A 22,051-nucleotide genomic window follows, 5' to 3' on the forward strand; every position below is an offset into this window, starting at 1 on the left:
GCACAAATAATGAAAATTCGAGATGCCTCGAGCTAGTGATGAATGCTTGTGTTAGATACGTATGCAACATACGGTTGTATGATCATATCAGTCCTTCATACTCCCAGCTAGGTTGGATACGCCCACATAAGGCACGCGATCTCCACACGATGTTCTTACTTCATCGATTTCTTAGCCACTGGTGCCCCCAATACGTATCTTCTCACATTAAACACCTATCATCATTCCACAACCGCAATACCAGATCGGATACGTCTAGCATCTTGGCTGTACCTTTACATAACACAAAATCTTTCTCCGTGTCATTCTCCATCTCAGCCATACGACTATGGAACGCGCTCCCCTGTGATCTGCGTCTTATCCAAAACCATTCAACATTCAAGAGGGAACTTAAGACTTACATATTAGGGACGGTATAGCCACCATTGTTGTGCCCCCCCCCCCTCATCTTTTTCTTTCTCCTCTCCATCATAGCTTCGAATTTTACCATTCTATTTCTCTTCCTCTAACCTATCTACCTCTTCTATATCTCTTTCACCCCATTCCATCTCGCATTCGGGAGGACGACGGTTCAATCCCGCGTCCGGCCATCCTGATTTAGGTTTTCCGTGATTTCCCTAAATCGCTCGAGGCAAATGCTGGGATGGTTCCTCTGAAAGGGCACGGCCGACTTCCTTCCCTGTCCTTCCCTAATCCGATGAGACCGATGACCTCGCTGTTTGGTCTCTTCCCCCAAAAAACCAACCAACCAACCATTCCATCGTCTTATGTCTCTGCTTGATGAGAATAACTTACAAGCTGCAAGAATATAACGAGAAAATTCCCAACTAGCAATAGGACTGACACTCATATAAGAAAAATATGTTTACTTTCATATACATAGTCATTATTATTATTATTGTTATCATTATTATTATTATTATTTTTATTATTCTTGATTGTTATAATTATTTTTTGATTGTTATAATTATCATTGTACTACTTTTATAATCTCTATTTTTTTTCTTTAACATTAATACTGTATAACATGTTATATGTCCTAATTTTCTGTAGACACTGAAATTTGTTGAATCTGAGTATGCCTGGTTAGGTGTAAGAGAGGGCCTGAAGGCCCTAATCTTGCCAGGTAAAATAAATGCATAAATAAATAAATAAATAAATAAAGCCACATTCTGGAACGTCTTCTTGGAAAGTCCACTAGGTACCCTCTCACCCGCGACAAACCTATTGTCCGTACGTACACTCCACCATGCGGTGGGAAACCTTAACGCTTCGTGACTCCAGGTACAGTCTAATAACGAAACTCGGATTCGATCCCCGTTTCAGTCGGTGGGCGATCACGATTCAGTAGTCTCTCTTTGAAGTGTCCTCGGTTTATTTTGTGTAGCTGTAGGTGAATGCTAATTCTGTATGTCATTCTGTGAACGTGCCTATGCCGGAGGAAGCTGCCCTCGGTTAGGCGTACATTGTTCTGTGCTAATTTCATAATATGTCCCTTTCTGCCAGTTTCTAAATCTTTTATTTGTGTTGCGATTTCTACCACCTTCCCCCGTATCTATTCAAATCAGTGGTTCCCTGCGAATAATAACATGTGAATCCGATGGCCTCTCACTAACTGAGTCAAACTATTTTCATTCAGGCCTTCTGGGATACGAAAACCGTGGCAGTCCGTTTAGGTGCGGAAGCGCAACTTGGCGACCGTTTTCAGGACCCGTTTCGGGCCCACGTTAACCACAGGGTTCACTGCCATCACAGTGAGCTGCGAATTTTACTGCTCCCTGCTGAAGCGTTTCCTAGAATTCCGGCCCTGTCTGATATCCGAGGAACGTAGCCGCGCTGACAGCATTACACTCCTTCCTGTTGGAATAACCACATCCTTCGACCACGTTTGGCGATTTTGGACAGGCGCTATCGCTAAAGAACTTCGGAGAGAGTGGGAGGGAAGGAGAGGTAGATGAGGGAGAGAGAGAGAGTCATCGTCTATAGAGAATTAAACTGGTGTCATGAGACAAGGTATAAAGTCTAAGGGGGATAGGCTGGTGCAGCAAGAAGATGCATAGACAGACCAAATACTTTTCTGCCTGCACCGGCCACGCCACAACGGACAAAAACTTGCATGGCGACCGCCAACCGGCCAACGGTGGCGTCGAACCACAGCCTCCAGCCACCGCATCTAGATCTGAGGGAAGCATAGCGTCGCGTAGCGATGCCACCACAGTAGCGGAACCTGTAACTGTGAATAGACGACTTAGCCACCGCCACCGCCGTCGTCTCCGACGTCGCTCCTGGAAGCAGAGGAGGCGACGAAACGATTACAACAGTGTTGGTCAGTCCCCAGCGATTATAGACCTTGCCACTCCGGCAGATCAAAATGCTGCCGGCATTGCAGGGTTTAATCAATCTCCAACAGTTGTAGAAGGCCTTAGAATTAAATTTAGGTCATCTCTCTTTCCTGGATTGCCGAAATGCGGCAGCGGAACATTGCAGTACTTCAGACAAATTTCTGCCATGCTGCCAGAAACGCCGAAGAACAGTGTTTTCAAGAGATTGAGAAATTAGCCAGAAAATCGTAGATGTCCATTCATGCTTGTAAGAAGACCCGGACAACGGCTCTGAAAAGGTTTTCTGGACGTAAGTAACCTGAAGATACTTTTTTGTTGAGCTGAGAAAGAGTCCTCAGATGGACTGCCCCTTTTATCACATTAGTATATCGCAGAATAATTACTGATTATTTAAAGAAGCATCCAGTTATTTACGTGTTATTCCAGCGCTAGTATTAAATATTGCATGTACAGTGTAATATCATTGTTCATTTCAGTCGCTTCTGTGCAAATTTAAATCTAGTAAGATTGTATTAAATGATGCAGAATACTGTAAGATTGTCTCCTGAAGTTCAGCCATTATCCCGTCCTAGGCCATTCACTGATTCCAGTCTTGTAAGAGATAATGTCCCATTTGGGTTGTTTTTATTTATGGGTGCTAGTAGGCAGTGCACCGAAAACTTCTCGCAAGGTGCGACCCGCGAGAAAAGGTAGTCAGTCGCCCTTAGAGTTGACTACTCTAGTTTGGGTAGGACTAGTCCGATGTGTGCGACTGCTGCAGCAGACCAATGTATGTACCCCAAGAACCTGCAGGTTTGTTTTTCTTTTTTTTTTTCTTTTTAGCCTGTGAAGTAACTGACGCATCGTAAGTGATTTACTAGTTAAGGAAGTTTTGACACGAACATTCAAACGTTCACTCGTGTCAGAAGGAGGTTCTTGCTCAACTAACAGTTTCCTAAAACCGGCAGGAAAGAGACAAAACTCTCGTTGCCCCAAGAATCCACTTGCTGTCGCCCCCCAAAAACTTCGACGATCTGTGCGAATTTCAGTGTCTCTTGTGTTAGAATCGGCCGTCGCTGAGTCGGCACGCTGAGAGAAAAAATTGAAATTTGTGGTAAGGTCTTATGGGACCAAACTGCTGAGGTCATCGGTCCCTAAGCTTACACACTACTTAATCTAACTTAAAGCAACTTACGCTAAGGACGACACACACACCCATGCCCGAGAGAGGACTCTGACCTCCGACGGGGAGAGCGGCGCGAACCGTGACAAGACGCCCTGAGACCGCGCGGCTACCCTGCGCGGCAAGCTGAGAGAAAGAGCTTTTATGAACATTTATTTGTATTCCTCGTCGCACTTGTTACTCATAGAAAGGGTCTACATGCCATTCTGTCACTGAATTGGTAACAATTTTAGGTTCAAATCGCTTCACTATTTGCTATACAAGGGTCAAAGTGTTCATGTTTGCTTATAATAATTTATAAGTAATGCGTTAATGTCCTGCTATGTGTTCTGTCCAGACAGCTCGGAGGATGTACATTGTTTTAGAAAAGTAAGAATTTAGGTTAATTTAGAGACTTTAAGCACTAATAGAATAACTAGTGAACCCTCCCAAGTTCCTGGAAGATTATAGCTTAATACTACTTTCAAATTTAATGTGTTTAAATGCGTTTTGCCCATTTGATAAAAACATTGTGTGATTCGAAATCAGAGACATGAATTCCTTAGGACCCAGATTGTAGTGTTCATTAGTGAAATAGGTATAATTATATTAATGTGTGAAATTAAGAGCAGTTATTATTATGTAAGTTATGAAATAGTAGCGGAGATAAAGCATCAGCCAGCGACCCATCATTGTCTGCGAGGAACCTAGCTTCACGCAAGAGATTAAGTGAAGACATTAGTCATTACCGATTTGAGGAATGACAGCTCCTGGCGGTAAGAGACAGACGTGGCTGAATTTCAAGCGCAGCTACGTCCAAGGCAGTCTGCTACGAGAGACGTCTTGTTGTATGGTGTCTACTGTTTATAGTTGTGCAGCTGGGCGTCTTCGCATGTCTGCCGATCGCAGGAGGTGGGCCCGCACACAGACAGCCGACCCGTCTCAGTCTCGGCATGGGGGATGGCTCCGACGTCACTGGGCGATCCCCAGCTGTCGGCTGTCAAAGCACGCGACTGTCACGCCCACTTCTGCCCCTCTGTGTAGTATTACGCCAAATACATCTATAGGCCACAGTGCTCCCTCTAAGAGAGAACGGAAAGCCATTTCCACCCTACTCCCTCTCACAAACGCTAAATCGCAAGTGATGAGTTGGTGAAATGCCATTTTATCTTTCTTTTCATGAGTCAATTTAATAGTGTTTACCTCGTTTTTGAAGAACTCTTCGGCCTCGACAAGAGTCTCATATGTGCTACTCACCATCCATACTTATTTATTTTGAATGTGTGGGTGGGGGGCGAGATCTTATGTTAATGACGCTTTGTGTTAATTCATGTAATAAAGATGATGCATTGTAGAAAAAATGTTTATTGTTGCTACTCCCAAGTAGCTTTGAAATATGCTTATGATTTTGTTTGTGTTTTCTTTTCAGTGCTCTTGCTAATAAGTGAGAATGAAAAGTACCGATATATCTTTTGTGTTGGTTTAATAATTGTGTTCCTTTCTTCCATTGACTCATTCAAGACTTAGGTTACATAATTTTACGAAGGGGGGGGGGATCACTGAATCATAATTAACCGACCTGCCTCAGACTCAAAGTTCTTGAGGGTGGCGGAAAGGGGGGGGGGGGGCATTGTAACGTAACATACTGTTACGAGCCGTCTCAAGAACGTTACATGCAGTGATAAGCACGTGGGCGGCCGTGCAGGGCCGGAGACTAAGGATGAGCCAGGATGAGATTTTCACTCTGCAGCGGAGTGTGCGCGGATATGAAACTTCCCGGCAGATTAAAACTGTGTGCCGGACCGAGACTCGAACTCGGGACCTTTGCCTTTCGCGAGCTACCCAAGCACCACTCACGACCCGTCCTCAGAGCTTCAATTCTGCCAGTACCTCGTCTCCTACCTTCCAAACTTCACAGAAGATCTTCTGCGAACTTAGCAGAACTAGCGCTCCTGGAAGAAAGGATATTGCGAAGACATGGTTTAGCCACAGCCTGGAGGATGTTTCCAGAATGAGATTTTCACACTGTAGCGGAGTGTGCGCTGATATGAAACTTCCTGTGGCGGACCGAGTCTCGAACTCGGGACCTTTGCATTTCGCGGGCAAGTGCTCTACCAACTTGCCCGCGAAAGGCAAAGGTCTGAGTTCGAGTCACGGTCCGGCACACAGTTTTAATCTGCCAGGAAGTTCCAAAGAATTAGTCGAGAGGAATTAATGAATATGAAATCACGTGACAGATTCTGGACCTTTTGACAAGGAATAAACCGCTGATCTATCCATAATTCACACGTCAATTTTATTTCGAAGTATCTGAAGATTCCACTGAGAAATAAAACATCTAAATAATTACAGAAATGAAAGAAACCTTGTAATAGTAATTCCGTGTGCACAGAGGAATCGAAATCCGTAAACAGACCTCGGCTGTCGTCATTTCGAGAGGAATTAATCTATTGTTCGAAATAGTAGTGGCCTTTAAAAAGATTCAACTTTAAACGGTGAGTCTTTTCTTCTTGAGGCGCGCACGAACACACAACATCCTGCTGCCCCAACGGCCGAGGCTGCGCCAGGTTAGGAAAATTCTGCAACAGACAGGAAGTGGCCAGGTCTGTGGCCCAGCAGGGCAACAGCTAGCCGCTCGATCACCCAGCAAGTTGGCAGAGCAACTACTTTTTTCAGATGTAAACACACTAGTGTAAAGTGCCGACCAGCTAACAAAAGCTCTGAGCATAGCCGCTCGAGCCCCATTCTGGAACATCTTGGAAAGTCCACTAGGTGCCGTCTCGCCCGCGACAAACCTGTTGTTCATACGCACGCTCCGCGATGCTACGGAAAAGCTTAACGCTTCGTGACTTCGGGTACAGTCTCATAATAATGCTCGAATTCTATCGGCATTTCGGTCGTTGGCCGATCACGATTATTTCACGATTCTATGGGAGAGCAGCAGCGCCAGCCATGTGGTAAGGTTCACTGAATTCTCCCCCCCCCCCCTTTTTTTTGCTGAAACCTATTTCTCATGATTCAGTATTCTCTCTCTGACGTGTTCACAGTTAAATTTGTGTATCTATAAGTTAATGCTATTTCTATACGTCATTCTGTGTATGTGTCTATGCCTGTGGGGGCTGCCCTCGGTTAGATGTGCATTATTGTGTGATAGTTTCCGAATATACCTCTTTGTGCTAGTTCCCAAATCTTTAATTTGTATGGCGATTACTACCACCTTCCCCAATAACCATTCAAATCAGTGGCTCCCTGAGAGTAGGGTCGTAGTCCACGCTTTTCTGAGGTCTGATACTGGGCAGAATAATAACATGAAATCCCTGCGACCTATCAATATTTATCTTACCCACTAACTGCGGCAAGCTCTTTTCATTCAGGCTGCCTGGGACACGAAAAATGTGGCAGTCAGTTTAGGTGTTGTAGAGCGCTGTTACTGCAATTTTACTGACCAGTAATGTAATTAACTCTCCAGAACCGCCCGGCCAACCGAAGGTGTTGAAACGCTGCTTCCGGGATACGGGCAGACGGGCAGACGAACCTGACCCGGATGTAATCCGCCTCGCAGATTAACTACAAGCACTAGTGTGCCAGCTAGCACGGATGTGGTTTTCAGGCTGTTTCCCATATCTTCCAAGGTAAATAAAGGTAAATACCGAGCTGATAAGCCCCCCCCCCCCCCCCCCACACACACACATCATACTACGTATCTATTTAGAAAACATTCTCACTCTTGAACATTAGGTTTACTCTAGACGCCCACAGATGAGGCACACAGATTCTGTCCGGGTGGGGGGAGAAGGAAGTGGTGACGTCAGGAAGGTCATCCCGCCACCAGATATCGCTAACATTGCCACAACCCGTATAACAATGGCGACCTCGTAGAAGAAATGAGAACAGGCAAATGAAACGGGAGAAGTATGCCTTACACAACATAGTGGGAGGTAAAATTAGACGCCCATTAGGGTGTGTCGTCAGTACAAACGAAGCACTAAATAGAATTGCACAAGGCTAAACGAAACCGTTGGCTGAAGGGTGACACGGAGTACACTCGTGAAGAACGAAGTCCAGAGTTTAGCGTACTGTAGACGTCGTGGTAATGAGAAACGGCGCACAAGCCACAATTGAACACCGAGGTGACAAAAGTCGCAGGATACCTCCTAATATAGTGTCAAAATTCCTTTTGCCTTGCATAGTGCAGCAACTCGCCGGCCGCTGTGGTCGAGCGGTTCTTGGCCCTTCAGTCCGGAACCACACGTCTGCTACGGTCACAGTTTCGAATCCCGCCTCGGGCATGAATGTGTATGGTGTGTGGTATCCTTAGGTTGGTTAGGTTTAAGTAGTTCTAAGTTTAGGGGACTGATGACCTTAGATGTTAAGTCCCATAGTGCTTAGAGCCATTTGAACCATTTTTTTGCAGCAACTCGACGTGGCATGGACTGAACGAGTATTTGGAAGTGCTCTGCAGAAATATTGATCCATGCTGCCTCTATAGCCGTGCATAATTCGAAGTGTTGCCGGTACGAGATTTTGCGCACCATCTGATCTCTCGATTATTTCCTATAAATGTTGGGCGATCTGGGTAGACAAATCATTCACTCGAATTATCCAGAAAACTTTTGATACTAATCTCGAACAATTGTTGCCTCTTGACTTGACGCATAGTTATTCATAAGGTTTCCATCGTTGATTAGGAACTTGAGGTCCATGAATGACTTCAAATGATCTAAAAGGAGTCGAACATAACCATTTTCGCCGGACGGAGTGGCTGAGCGGCTCTAGGTGCTACAGTCTGGAACCGCGCGACCGCTCTGGTCGCAGGTTCGAATCCTGCCTCGGGCGTGGGTGTGTGTGATGTCCATAGGTTAGTTAGGTTTAATTAGTTCTAAGTTCTAGGGGACTGATGAACTCAGCAGTTAAGTCCCATAGTGCTCAGAGCCATTTGAACCATAACCATTTCCATTCAATGATCGGTTCAGTTTGACCAGAGAGCCCATCCCATTCAATGTAAACACAGCCCACTTCATTATGAAGCCACCACCAGCATGCACAGTGGCTTGTTGATAACTTGAGACCATGGTTTCATGGGTGTCTGCGCCACACACTAACACTACATTAGCTGTTAGCAACTGAAATCGGGACTCATCTGACCAGGCCTCGGTTTTCCAGTCGTCTGCAGCCATAGCCCATTAACAAATGGTTCAAATGTCTCTGAGCACTATGGGACTTAACATCTATGGTCATCAGCCCCCTAGAACTTAGAACTACTTAAACCTAACTAACCTAAGGACATCACACAACACCCACTCATCACGAGGCAGAGAAAGCCCATTAACATTAAATTTCGCCTCACTGTCGTAACGGATGCGTTCGTCGTACGTCCCACATTGACTTCTGCCGTGATTTCACACAGTGTCGCCTGTCTGTTAGCACTGACAACTCTACGCAAATGCCGCTGCTCTCGGTCGTTAAGTGAAGACCGTCAGCCACTGCGTTGTCTGTGCTGAGAGGTAGCGCCTGAAAGTTGGTACTCTCGGCACACACTTGAACACTACTGCAATATGGGACCCACAAGTGTTTCGTGAACAGTCTAATTTGTAGACTGGCTGCGTTTTCCACGTATCCTACCAATGAACCAAAGACTACCACCAGCTTTACCTATGATTGAGCGTATGTGATCAGCCTATTTCATGTCGCTACACCTTATTATTCTCAGACATTTGTAGAAGGTGACACTAGAAGGAAAAATTAGCTTTATTACCCATAAGTAAATCTGTCATTTGCTCAGAAGGAAGGTCAATGTGCAGCAACAAAAACGTTTGCTCTTTCACCGAGTAACATAAAATGGTGAGAAGCAGCAAAGTAAAATTTAAATCTAATCTAAAATCATTTCTCCTCGATAATTCCTTCTGTTCCTTGGACGCATTACTGTTTAAAACAGTTAGTTGAAAAAGTTGTATGAGTATCACTACAAATTAACGTGTTTTTAATGTTACCACTGATCATGTATATATCCTGTAGACTGACACGTTCCACATCATTTCTATAAAATTATCTTTCAAATTATCCATGGAACATGTAACTAACTAAGTGACCATCTATGACTCATTCTCCATCTACATGACTACTCTACAAATTACACTAAAGTACTTGGAAGACGGTTCATAGAAGCATTTTGAGATTATTTCTCCAACGTTCCACTCCTGAATAGCACGTGTAATAAATGAATACCTTCTGCGAGCTCTGATTTCTGTTACTTTAATACGATGGTGATTTCTCCATAAGCAGGTGGGAGTCAACAAAATATTTTCACATTCGGAGGAGAAAGTTAGTGATTGAAATTTCTTGAAAATATCTCGCCGCAATGAGAAACGCTTTTTTTTTCTATGATTGCCACCCTCGCTCGCATACAATATCCTTAACACTGTCTCCCCTATTTCACGATAATACAAAACGAGGTGCCCTTCTTCGAAATTTCTCGACGTCCCCCTTTAATACTATCTGGTAAGGATCACACAGTGCCCGGCAGTACTCCAGTAGAGGACGGACAAGCGTAGGGTAGGCAGTCGCTTTAGTAGACCTGTTGCATCTTCTAAGTGTTCTGCCAATAAACGCCAGTCTTTGGCTCGTCTTTCCCACCACATTATCTGTATGATCGTTCCAATGTAATTCGTTCGTAATTGTTATACCTAGATATTTAGCTGAACTGGCAGCCTATCGATTTTTATAGACACATCAAAAAAAGTTTTGCATTATCCTCGGTTCCGATGGTTCCGAAGCCTGTACAGAAAATTGGAACTGAGATTAACTTAAACATCATTTCCGCCCTTTTTATTCCTCATGAAAACCACACATAGCATGTTGTGTCACCATACAGCGAGACCTTCAGAGATGGTGGTCCAGATTGCTGTACACACTGGTGCCTCTAATACCCAGAAGCACGTCCTCTTGCATTGATGCATGCCTATATTCGTCATGGCATACTATCAACAAGTTCTAGAAGGCACTCTTGGTCCAGATTGTCCCACTCCTCAACAGCGTTTAGGCGTAGATCACTCAGAGTGGTTGGTGTGTCACGTCGTCCATAAACAGCCCTTTTCAATCTATCGCAGGCATGTTCGATAGGGTTCATGTCTGGAGAACATGCTGGCCACTCTAGTCGAGCGATATCGTTACACTGAAGAAAGTCATTCACAAGATGTGCACGATGGGGGTGCGAATTGTCGTCCGTAAAGACGAAAGCCTCGCCAATATGCTGCCGATATGGTTGCACTAACGGTCGGAGGATGGCATTCATGTATCGTACAGCCGTTACGGCGCCTTCCATGACCACCAGCGGCGTACGTCGGCCTCACATAACGCCACCACAAAACAACAGGGAACCTCCACCTTGCTGCACTCGCTGGATAGTGTGTCTAAGGCGTTTAGCCTGACCTGGTTGCCTCCAAACACGTCTCCGACGATTGTCTGGTTGAAGGCATATGTGACACTCATCGATGAAGACAACGTGATGCCAATCCTAAGCGGTCCATTCGGCATGTTGGGCCCATCTGTACCGCGCTGCATGGTGTCGTGGTTGCAAAGATGGACCTCGCCATGTACGTCGGGAGTGAAGTTGAGCATCATGCAGCCTATTGCGCACAGTTTGAGTCGTAACACGATGTCCTGTGACTGCACGAAAAGCATTATTCAACATGGTGGCGTTGCTGTCAGGGTTCCTCCGAACCATAATCCGTAGGTAGCGGTAATCTACTGCAGTAGTAGCCCTTGGGCGACCTGAACGAGGCATATCGGCGACAGTTCCTGTCTCTCTGTATCTATGTCCGAACAACATCGCTTTCGTTCACTCCAAGACGCCTTGACACTTCCCTTGTTTAGAACCCTTCCTGGGACAAAGTAACAATGCGGACGCGATCGAACCGCTGTATTGACCGTCTAGGCATGACTGAACTACAGACAACACGAACCGTGTACCTCCTTCCTTGTGGAATGACTGGAACTGATCGGCTGTCGGATCCCTTGCGTCTAATTGGTGCTGTTCATGCATGGTTGTTTACATCTTTGGGCGGGTTTAGTGACATCTCCAAACAGCCAAAGAGACTGTGTCTGTGATACAACATCCCCAGTCAACGTCTATCTTCAGGAGTTCTGGGAACCGGGATGATGCAAAACTTCTTTTGTTGTGTGTATATGTGGTGTCTGTTCTTTCGGTCATGTCAGAAAGAACAGACACTACAGACATAATTGAGGCGAGGATGGCTAATGAGCCTTTCAGGTGCAGATGCACACCGAGCTCAAACTCTTACGGGAATAGGCGAAACGTCGCGAACAGTGAGGATAATGGACAGCGGCACTCGTCAGTAGCGTGTGGATAAGGTGAAAATTTGGGTCTGACTGCAGGCGAGCTATGGTAGCTGTGCAGTTGCGATGACCACTATGTTCAGATGGCAAAGGGAAAAAAGAGAAAAAACAAAAAATAAATAAATAAAAAGAGAGATGGCTTTCTGGTCAGAGCATCTGCCTAGTGAGCAGGAGACCGGGGTTCGAATCACGGTCCGGCACAAATTTATAACTTCCTGCTTGATGTAAATCAATGCCCGCTTGCAGCTAAACGTCGTTAATTCCTTTGTGTCTTCAGATTTTTGCGATTTATCATGTAACTCAAATGTATCTGGATGTAGCCGGCCGGGCTGGCCGAGCGGTTCTAGGCGCTACAGTCTCGAACCGCGCGACCGTTACGGTCTCAGGTTCGAATCCTGCCCCGGGCATGGACGTGTGTGATGTCCGTAGGTTAGTTAGGTTTAAGTAGTTCTAAGTTCTAGGGGACTGATGAAAAATGGTGCAAATGGCTCTGAGCACTATGCGACTTAACTTCTGAGGTCATCAGCCGCCTAGAACTTAGAACTAATTAAACCTAACTAACCTAAGGGCATCACACACATCCATGCCCGAGGCAGGATTCGAACCTGCGACCGTAGTGGTCACGCGGTTCCAGACTGAAGCGCCTTTAACCGCACGGCCACACCGGCCGGCGGGTCTGATGACCTCAGAATTTAAGTCCCATAGTGCTCAGAGCCATTTGTATCTGGATGTCCTCACATTTTCCATGATTTAGGGCCAACTGCCACTTTTCGCACCATATAGATAGATATGTTGTCTAAATCATTTTCTAATTTGTATTGATCTTCAAATGATTTTATTAGATGGTAAACGACGGCATCGTTGAAAAGGGTTGCTCAGATTGTCTCCTAAATCGTTTCTATCGATTAGGAACAAGGAAGGGCCTATAACACTTCCTTGTAAAACACCTGATATCACCTGTGTTATACCAGGTGTCTTGCTGTCAGTTTCTATGAACTGTGACCTTTCTGACAGAAAATCACGAATACAGTCGCACAACTGACACGATGCTCCGTAGGCTCGAAATTTACTTAGAAGCCGCATGTGAGGAACGGTGTCAAAAGCCTTTTGGAAATGTAGAAATATGGAATCATCTTGAGATCCTCTGTCGATATCACTCGTTAGTTCGTGTGAGTAAAGAGCCAGTCGTATTGGTGTCGCAGTCATATGATGCTATATTTATTCGTTCTGTGAAGTGCATAATTTTATACTTTTGAACATTTAAAACAAGTTGCGAATCTATGCACCACTTCGACCTCTTGCCAAGATCTGACTGGATCATCAACATCAGCTACCTATGGAGTTGCCTCAGAAGATTTAGGGAAACCACGAAAAACCTAATCACGTAAGCTGCGAGGCAATGTGAACTCCGTTTTTATTTAATACTAGGGTCCCACACGCTGCACCATCTCGTTCATTACCGCTGTAGAGTACGCGAAAGAACTTGCCCTCCTTCTAAGAGCCGTGTACCGCAAGTCTCTAGAGGAACGGAAGGTTCCAAATGATTGGAAAAGAGCACGTGTAGTTCCATTTTTCGAGAAGGGTCGTCGAGCAGATGCGCAAAACTATAGGCCTATATCTCTGACATCGAACTGTTGTAGAATTTTAGAACATGTTTTTTGCTCGCGTATCATGTCATTTCTGGAAACCCAAAATCTACTCTGTAGGAATCAACATGGATGTTGTTCTCAATGGAGAGACGTCTACAGACGTTAAAGTAACCTCTGGCGTGCCACAGGGGTGTGTTATGGGACCATTGCTTTTCACAATATATATAAATGACCTAGTAGATAGTGTCGGAAGTTCCATGCGGCTTTTCGCGGATGATGCTGTACTATACAGAGAAGTTGCAGCATTAGAAAATTGCAGCGAAATGCAGGAAGATCTGCAGCGGATAGGCGCTTGGTGCAGGGAGTGGCAACTGACCCTTAACATAGACAAATGTAATGTATTGCGAATACATAGTAAGAAGGATCCTTTATATTATGATTATATGGTAGCTTAACAAACACTGGTAGCAGTTAGTTCTGTAAAATATCTGGGAGTATGCGTACGGAACGATTTGAAGTGGAATGATCATATAAATTTCATTGTTGGTGAGGTGGGTGCCAGGTTGAGATTCATTGCGAGAGTCCTTAGAAAATGTAGTCCATCAACAAATGAGGTGGCTTACAAAACACTCGTTCGACCTATGCTTGAGTTTTGCTCATCAGTGTGGGATCCGTACCAGGTCGGGTTGACAGAGGAGATAGAGAAGATCCAAAGAAGAGCGGCGCGTTTCGTCACAGGGTTATTTGGTAAGCGTGATAGCGTTACAGAGATGTTTAGCAAACTCAAGTGGCAGACTCTTCAAGAGAGGCGCTCTGCATCGCGGTGTAGCTTGTTGTCCAGGTTTCGAGAGGGTGCGTTTCTGGAGGAGGTATCGAATATATTGCTTCCCCCTACTTATACCTCCCGAGGAGTTCACGAATGTAAAATTAGAGAGATTCGAGCGCGCACGGAGGCTTTCCGGCAGTCGTTCTTCCCGCGAACCATACGCTACTGGAACAGGAAAGGGAGGTAAGGCCGGTATTACACTATCAAATTTCTTTGTCAAATATCTTTGTCCAATATCTTTGTCAAAGATATTTGATGGTGTAACAGGGAACATTGTCAAATGTCGTCCAATATTTGATCAAATCTAGGGCCTCGCTGTAGATTTGATCAAAGAAGTCGCTTGTCTTCTGTTCACTGCAATGTGACATGTTACCACATGGAGCGCTAGCATCGCTGTATTCTGTTGTCTGTAGTGTTTTTATAAACATTGTGGGTAAATACAGTTGGTGTGTGCCGACAACTACAAAATTAATAGGGATGTATGAAGCTGATGAGGCGCTTTACAATGTGATGCACGCTGAATACAAAAATAGATCACGAAAATTGGAGACCTGACCTGACCTAACCTAACCTAACCCTCTCCTGTAGCAAGGAATCGGAGTGTTACAGTGAGCCTGTGGGTAGCAGTTCCTAAGTGAGTATTGTGCTTTGTGATATGAAGATACACTTCACTGAGCACATACAGAAATGTATGCTGATCCATTCTTAAGTAATTGATGTACTACTTGACGTCCTTCACTATAAGCTCACGTAACAAGTTTTGTTGAATGCTTTTATCGTGTCGTCGTAAAACCTACGGCTTCACCCAGCTATGTTTCCTTTTTTTTTTTTCCCCGCTTCTCTTCAGCATATGCACACAGTGCAATTGTGGTACATGCAACTGCTGCGGCTAATAACAAGTTGTTGTTGTCAGCCATCTTGAACTTTGACGAAAAATATGATGACTGTGTAATACCCCTTCTAGCGCTACGTCAAAGATCTTTGTCAAATATATTTGACGGAATATTTGATCACATCTTTGATCAAATCTTTGACAAAGAAATTTGATAGTGTAATACCGGCCTAATGACAGTGGCACGTGAAGTGCCCTCCGCCACACACCGTTGGGTGGCTTGCGGAGTATAAATGTAGATGTAGATATAGATGTTGTAGACACGTGTTCGCTCATTTCTGGGAGCACTGGAGCAACGTTCTCATTGCGTCTCCCATTCCAGCTGAGGTGCGTGTATGTAGGGCTCGTTCTTCTCGGAGGATCGATAGTTTATGGAGGAAAAGTGCGTCTTTCCGCGCTGGCGACTTCAGAGACAGTGCGAAGGAAAGCTATAGGCGTGTGTACATAAGCGAGGCCGGGTCTGAGGCAACAACTTTACTGAAATACCCCAAAATAAACGCGCGCCGATCCACGCGCCTCGGCAGCGGCGGCGTTCGCGTCGAGCTGGGGCGGGCCGCGCGGCGCTGCGCTGCAGTCTCGCGTCGCGCTATGAATAGCCGCGTGGCTGCGCGCGCGCACCGCGCACCGAATAAATGGCCGCCCGCTTGTTTATTTTTCCGCATTTGTGAGGCGGCGCGCGCCAGTGAATGAGCCAGGTGCGAGCCATGGCGACCGGCACCTCCACCACGATGCTGCGGGCGCGCCGCAAGGACATCAACGTCAAGCCCAACCGCCGGCTGGACCGGCGCTCGTCGCGCGGCATGATCTTCGAGAACGAAGAGCTGCGCCTCCGCACCATCAGCATCAACGCCGAGGTCGAGAAAGGTACGCGGGCGCCGGCGCGCTCCAGCCACCGGCTCCTCACTTCCGTAGTCTCGCCGGGACCAGATGCTTTTGGCGTCGACCCCGTTAAAGCACCGACACAAGTTTCCTGCCGTCCCTTCCGTTAATTACATACATCCTGTTATTCATCGTGTTGGCGTGACACCAGTTTACACACTTTGAGAGAGAACAATCTTACAAACACAGACACGGTTTTTCAGATAAACAAAAGTACTAACGAACACTGCACTGGTTGTCTTTCTCTGCTGTGACCATAAGCAATATAAATATCTTTTAATTTCGAGTAACAGATACCACTAGGAGTAAAGTAGAGTATCACTAAATCTGGTAGGTAGCTGATGATTCAATAATAGTGTATTTAAAGAAATGAAGTACGTAACTCTACGTAAAAGATCACAGCTATTGACAAGATAAGGAAGAGATATTTTCCTAGTCTTCCTTCTAATTTCAATAATTTCAAGTTACAGATAGCACTCAGAGTAAACTAACGCAACAATAAATATGACAGGTTGCTGAGACCTAGATAATTTTTTTTTTTTTTTTTTTGAATGAATAGGTTTAAGCAGCTCTACGTAAAAGATCATGACGATTACTAAGATAGGGAACATTTTCTTGAAGAGAGTGAGTACTTCTCTGTTGGTTACAGGAATCTTTGAAAAGTATCCCAGATTTTGCTTCGTTCCATGATTTCGTGAAAAAGTATATCAGTATTCGGTTATTTAGCATATTTCGTTAAAATATGTACTCGAAGCAACCTTATGGCGCTTAAAACGCAGATCATCACAGGGAGAAACCGACCTCTTTTTTAAAAGTTTTCTATAATTCTTAACAAAAAGAATCGGTTCTGCCGAATCTTCGCTCAGAAAATACCATTAACACGGCAGTAAAAGACGGAAACAGGAATATTTTGAACATTTCTCATTGCACGATCATGAATGATATATGATCCTTGTATTGTGGAATCATACATTTTTTTCTTTATGTCTGAGGCGTAATAAATTTGTTTCAGCAGATTTGCAACATTTTTGTATTATAAATGAATGAAAATTAAGCTCTGTTAGTACCAGATTTCTTTGTGCACAATCGGGAAAAACTTGTTAAATTTTCTTACTGCGTATCTCGTGCTACAGGACATTAAACACCAAAACTAAGAGTAGTTTATTCTAACAAATTCAGTGTATAATACTCTTAAAATTTACCTGACTGCAGAATAAAGTAAGATGCTACAGAAATTTCTCCGCAGTTAAATAGACAAACGCTACACGTTAAACCATCACATAGTTCCATCGAAAATGTAGAGACTCAGATTTAAAACTTCTTTACTGTATTCAGATATTACCTGCGGCGTCAAGCGTTGTCACGTTACCGACAATTTACCCTGCATTTCAAAATAAAGACACAGGCATCAGTGAGTCCAGAAATTACTTGTTCTGTACGTAAAATTTTACGTATTAAATGAAGAAACAAGTTCTATTCAGTGTAGAAAGTCTTAATAGGCTAATAAAGAACTGTATATAGCAGAGGACAGTTTGAGATATTAATTACTTTGTTAGCAAGCGGTTCTATTTTCACACAGAGTAGTAATGCCGTACATAAACTGCACGAGCCCTCACGTTGGGGAATATGAATTTATTCTGAGAGTGGCTTCATTGTTGGAATGACTTCACTGTGGTGTAGGTAAGACATAGCCTCCGGCAGTGACGTAACAAATCAAAACAGCCGAACGGCTACCAAACTCTGAAAAGTAGGCCGATAGCCTGTTACAACACAATCGTACCAACAATAAGGATGGCAGGAATAAATTCTCGAGGCAATTGTTTCTCTTCTTAGTATGCCGCTCATTTTTTCCCTTGCGGTTTTGTAATATCTCTTGTCTTTCCATCTAGCTTCAAGTTTCATTTCATTGGAGAGCAAAAGTCCCATCTGAAAAGGACAAACGTCGATGATTTAAAGTTATAACCACAGCGTTAGTATTAGACAGAAATGCATTTTCACTGTCGCAACATAAGTCAGTGCTAGCTACTGCATTCTTATGGTGCTACAGAGTTCCACAGAAAAGTTGCGATTATTTCGTAGGCATCCGCATATTTAATACCTCTGGAGAAGTAACATACGTCGCCGGCCTACATAGAAGCGTGTGTACGAGAATACACTGACGTTACCACGCCTGCGTCTCCTGGCGGTGTACCACTGCGCGTTCAGCAGTGTACATCTAGACATGTTATAGCATGCTCTGTAGCACATAAAACGAAAATAAAGATTTTTCTACTTGTTGGCAACACGTGTGTACTCTCAACAAAAATTTAGTTCTGTAATTCCTGTTCATGTATGGGATGTACTACTACAAAATCTCCCTCTGAAAATAATTCCGACTGCCAGTTTTGGAATCTACAGTCTTGCAGCTACTAAAACCTACAAAATATTATCTGCCGCTCTTGTTAGATAGTTCTTAAACAAGATTTTACAAAGCAGTACTCGATATTACGAAGATAGGTTACTAGAATGAGCATGAATAGGGAATTAGCATGAATAGAATTAGCATGAATAGAGAGTAATAAATGCTGATGTATGCGACGTATGAGTACTGAGAGAATTTCTTGAAAACTGTTGCCGTTCGCACTGAGTCAGTTGACTGGAGGGTAAAGATAAGACAAATGAGACGACTTTTTGTTGGTATTCGGAAGCACCATAATTCAAATAATGGTTTATATTTGGTTGGCTTCTCTAAACTTAGCCAGAATGACTTCATACGCAAACTAGTATAATATTCGTTTTATTCTTGACAGCCCTCATCGGTTACTGTATCCTCACAGACACGCTATTGAATTTGATGAAAATTTTATGTTCAGTTTCAGGCTAACATGAATTGGCTCTGAGCACTATGGGACTTAACTGCTGTGGTCATCAGTCCCCTAGAACTTAGAACTACTTAAACCTACCTAACCTAAGGACATCACACACATCCATGCCCGAGGCAGGATTCGAACCTGCGACCGTAGCGGTCACGCGGTTCCAGACTGAAGCGCCTTTAACCGCACGGCCACCCCGGCCGGCGGCTAACATGAATTAATAAGGTAGCAGCAGTATACGTTAATGGTAAACGAGGTTTTAAACGAAAGATGGTTATAGTTAATGATTCATCGGCATCGATTTATGTTAACATTAACTGATACTTATGTTCAAACTCAGAAAATTAAGAACTGTGGAAAGAAATTTTGTCAATGAAACAGAAAGAGAGCGGTCAGCGACAACATAATGGAAGGAAAAGCTTGCCAGCTTGCAATGAATGGACACGAGTCGTGCGTATTTATTTCTACAAAATTTCAAAACCTTGAGATCTTTATAGCACCCGAAATATCTGCGCCCACTCGCCCAAGCCGACAGACCATTCTGAAGCAGGTTATATTAATAACAGCGAAAGTATTTCTGTGACCGATACTGCAATACACAATTTCTTTCTCCGATATAACCATTTTATAGGTCCCCATGATACAAAATGAGAAATATTAAGGGTAAATCATTTTAATTAAATAATAAATTTTAATTTATTTGGCTTCTTCCTAGATGACGCGTGTTCTCATCTAATAACGCCCCGTAAGTTTGTTCCTTCCGGACTATGAGGAAGTTTCTCGAAACCTCTCAGTAAGTAGGTTTATTGCTCCGACACATGCGCCTTTAAAACAGTTGTGGGGCACCCCGTTTAATGTTTGTAAACAATCCCGACATACTCCAGCGTAATAGCGGCACGCTACAGTAGCTTCCCACTAAACGAAGAGCACGTGCAGTTTGCTATGCTTCACATTTTATCCTCAGTTAGGAATATACTTTTAACATACATGTACAGATACACTTTCTTCAACAGAAATTTTGGAAGAAGTCAGCGAGTGCGGTACCTCGGTGCTTGACACAAGACTCATATTGTGAAGATTAGAGATGATATTCCAGATCCGTGATTCATATTTAAGTCTTGCAATGTTTTCGTAAAACGCTTACAAAGCAGAAAGTAAGATTAGCGTCTAATGTCATGTCGACGACGAAATCATCAGAGTCGAGCACACCCTCGGATTGGCGAAAGCAAATTGGTCTTATCCTTTTCAAAAGAGCCAGCCAGCCATATTCCTGAAGGGATTTGAGGAAGCTTTGATAAACATAACTTCTGATGGCCGATCGAGGATTTGAACAGCCCTATTCGCCGAATACAAGTCGAGCGTGACAACCGCTGAGCCACGTCGCGCGGTCTAAATAACTTAAGGCTGATGTCACGATGGTCCGTTTGAAAATGAATACCATTATTCTGCCCCATCCTGTGACGGTCCGAACTTGTGTTCAAAAACTCTCCTCCCTCGTCAGGAAGCTAAAATCTAAAATCCCGTCCTTCAATAAGTCAGGAGTAGCTATCATCTAAGACAAATGAAACGATTGCTACAGCCGGCTTCCATTAGTAATTTACTCACAAAATCTGACAATTAAACTAACAAATGGATGACAATGAAAAGACCTGGTGAGGCGGTGAAGCGGTGTGATATTCAACTCACATTTGGAAACAAAATGGTTCCCAGCCCTGTCCTGCAACCCAGATTTAGCTTTTCCATGCCTTCCCTAACTCGGCTGATTCGAATGGCTGAATAGTTCCACTGAGAAAGCCATTGCAATTTTCTTTGCTATTATTGTCCAGCCCAAGTTTCTGCTCCCTCTTTACGTTGTCAGCGTATAGTGAACCGTAATCTTCCTTTCCTTCTACATCTACATACATACTCCGCAAGCCACCGTACGGTGCATGGAGGGAGGTACTTTGCACCACTACTAATCATTGGCTTTCCTGTTCCACTCGCGAATGGAGCGAGGGAAAAGCGACGATCTATACCAGTCCATACGAATTCCAATTTCTCTTATCCTGTCTTCGCGGTCCTTACGCGAAATGTACGTTGGCGGCAGTGAATAGTCCTGCAGTCAGCAGCAAATGCCGGCTCTCTAAATTCTATCAATAGTGAACGTAGTCTGCCCGCTGGGGATTCCCGTTTAAGTTCACAAAGCATTCCATAATACTCGCGTCTTGATCGGACCTACTGGTACCAAATCTAGCCAGCATCCAGCCTCTGAATTGCTTCGATGTTTTCCTTCAGTCCTACCTGGTGGGGATCCCAAACACTCTAACAGTACTCAAGAATGGGTCGTAGTAGTTTTGTATTCGCGCTCTCCTTTGTAGATGAGCTACAATTTCCTAAAAGTCTCACAGTAAACCGAAGTCGACAATTCGTCTCCCCTATTATCGTCCTCACGTGCTAGCTCCATTGCAACGTTACGCCTAAATAATTAATCGACGTGATTGCGTCTAGCAGAGCACTACTAATGCTGTATTCGAATATTACTGAGAGTGTTTCTCCCTCTCATCTACATTACCTTAAATTTTTCTACATTTAAAGCAAGCTGCCATTCGTCACACCAACAAGAAATTTTGTCTACGTCAACGTGCATCCTCCTACAGTCACTCATCTTCGACACCTTCCAACATCTAAGTGTCATCAGCAAACAGCCGCAGATAGCTGCTCACCCTGTCGTCAGATCATTTATGTATATAGAAAATAATAGCGGCCCTATCACACATCCCTGGAGCACTCCTGGTGGTACCTTCTTCTCTTGTGAACACTCGCCGTAGAGGACAACGTACTAGGTTCCATTACGTAGAAATCATCAAGCCATTCACATACCTGGGAAAGTGCTCGTACCTTCTTCAACAGTTTGCATGGAGCACCGTGCCAAACGCTTTCCGGAAGTCTAGGAATATAGAATCTGCCTGTTGTCCTTCATCCATAGTTCGCAATATATCATGTGAGAGAAGGAAAAGCTTAGTTTCACACGAGTGATGCTTCCTAAATCCGTGCTGACTTGTGGACGGAAGCCTTTCCGTCTCAAGGAAATTTGGTATATTCTAACTGAGAATATATTCAAGAACCCTGCAGCAAACCGATGTTAAGGATACTGGTCTGTAATTTTGCGGATCCGTTCCTCCTACTCCTCTTATGT

The 22,051-nt window shown here is 44.2% G+C and overlaps 1 protein-coding gene across 1 annotated transcript in view; it reads left to right on the plus strand.

Annotated features, from left to right (window-relative positions):
• The first annotated feature begins 15,797 nt into the window (after window positions 1–15,797).
• LOC124556521 (rho GTPase-activating protein gacV) overlaps window positions 15,798–22,051 on the plus strand; it is a 307,419-nt gene continuing 301,165 nt past the window's right edge. Inside the window, exon 1 of the mRNA XM_047130475.1 lies at window positions 15,798–16,009. Coding sequence (XP_046986431.1) covers window positions 15,832–16,009 — 178 coding nt within the window. The 5' untranslated portion in view covers window positions 15,798–15,831. The remainder of the gene's footprint in view (window positions 16,010–22,051) is intronic.

The sequence above is a fragment of the Schistocerca americana genome, chromosome X, assembly GCF_021461395.2.
Source record: "Schistocerca americana isolate TAMUIC-IGC-003095 chromosome X, iqSchAmer2.1, whole genome shotgun sequence".
Classification (NCBI taxonomy): Eukaryota; Metazoa; Arthropoda; class Insecta; order Orthoptera; family Acrididae; genus Schistocerca; species Schistocerca americana.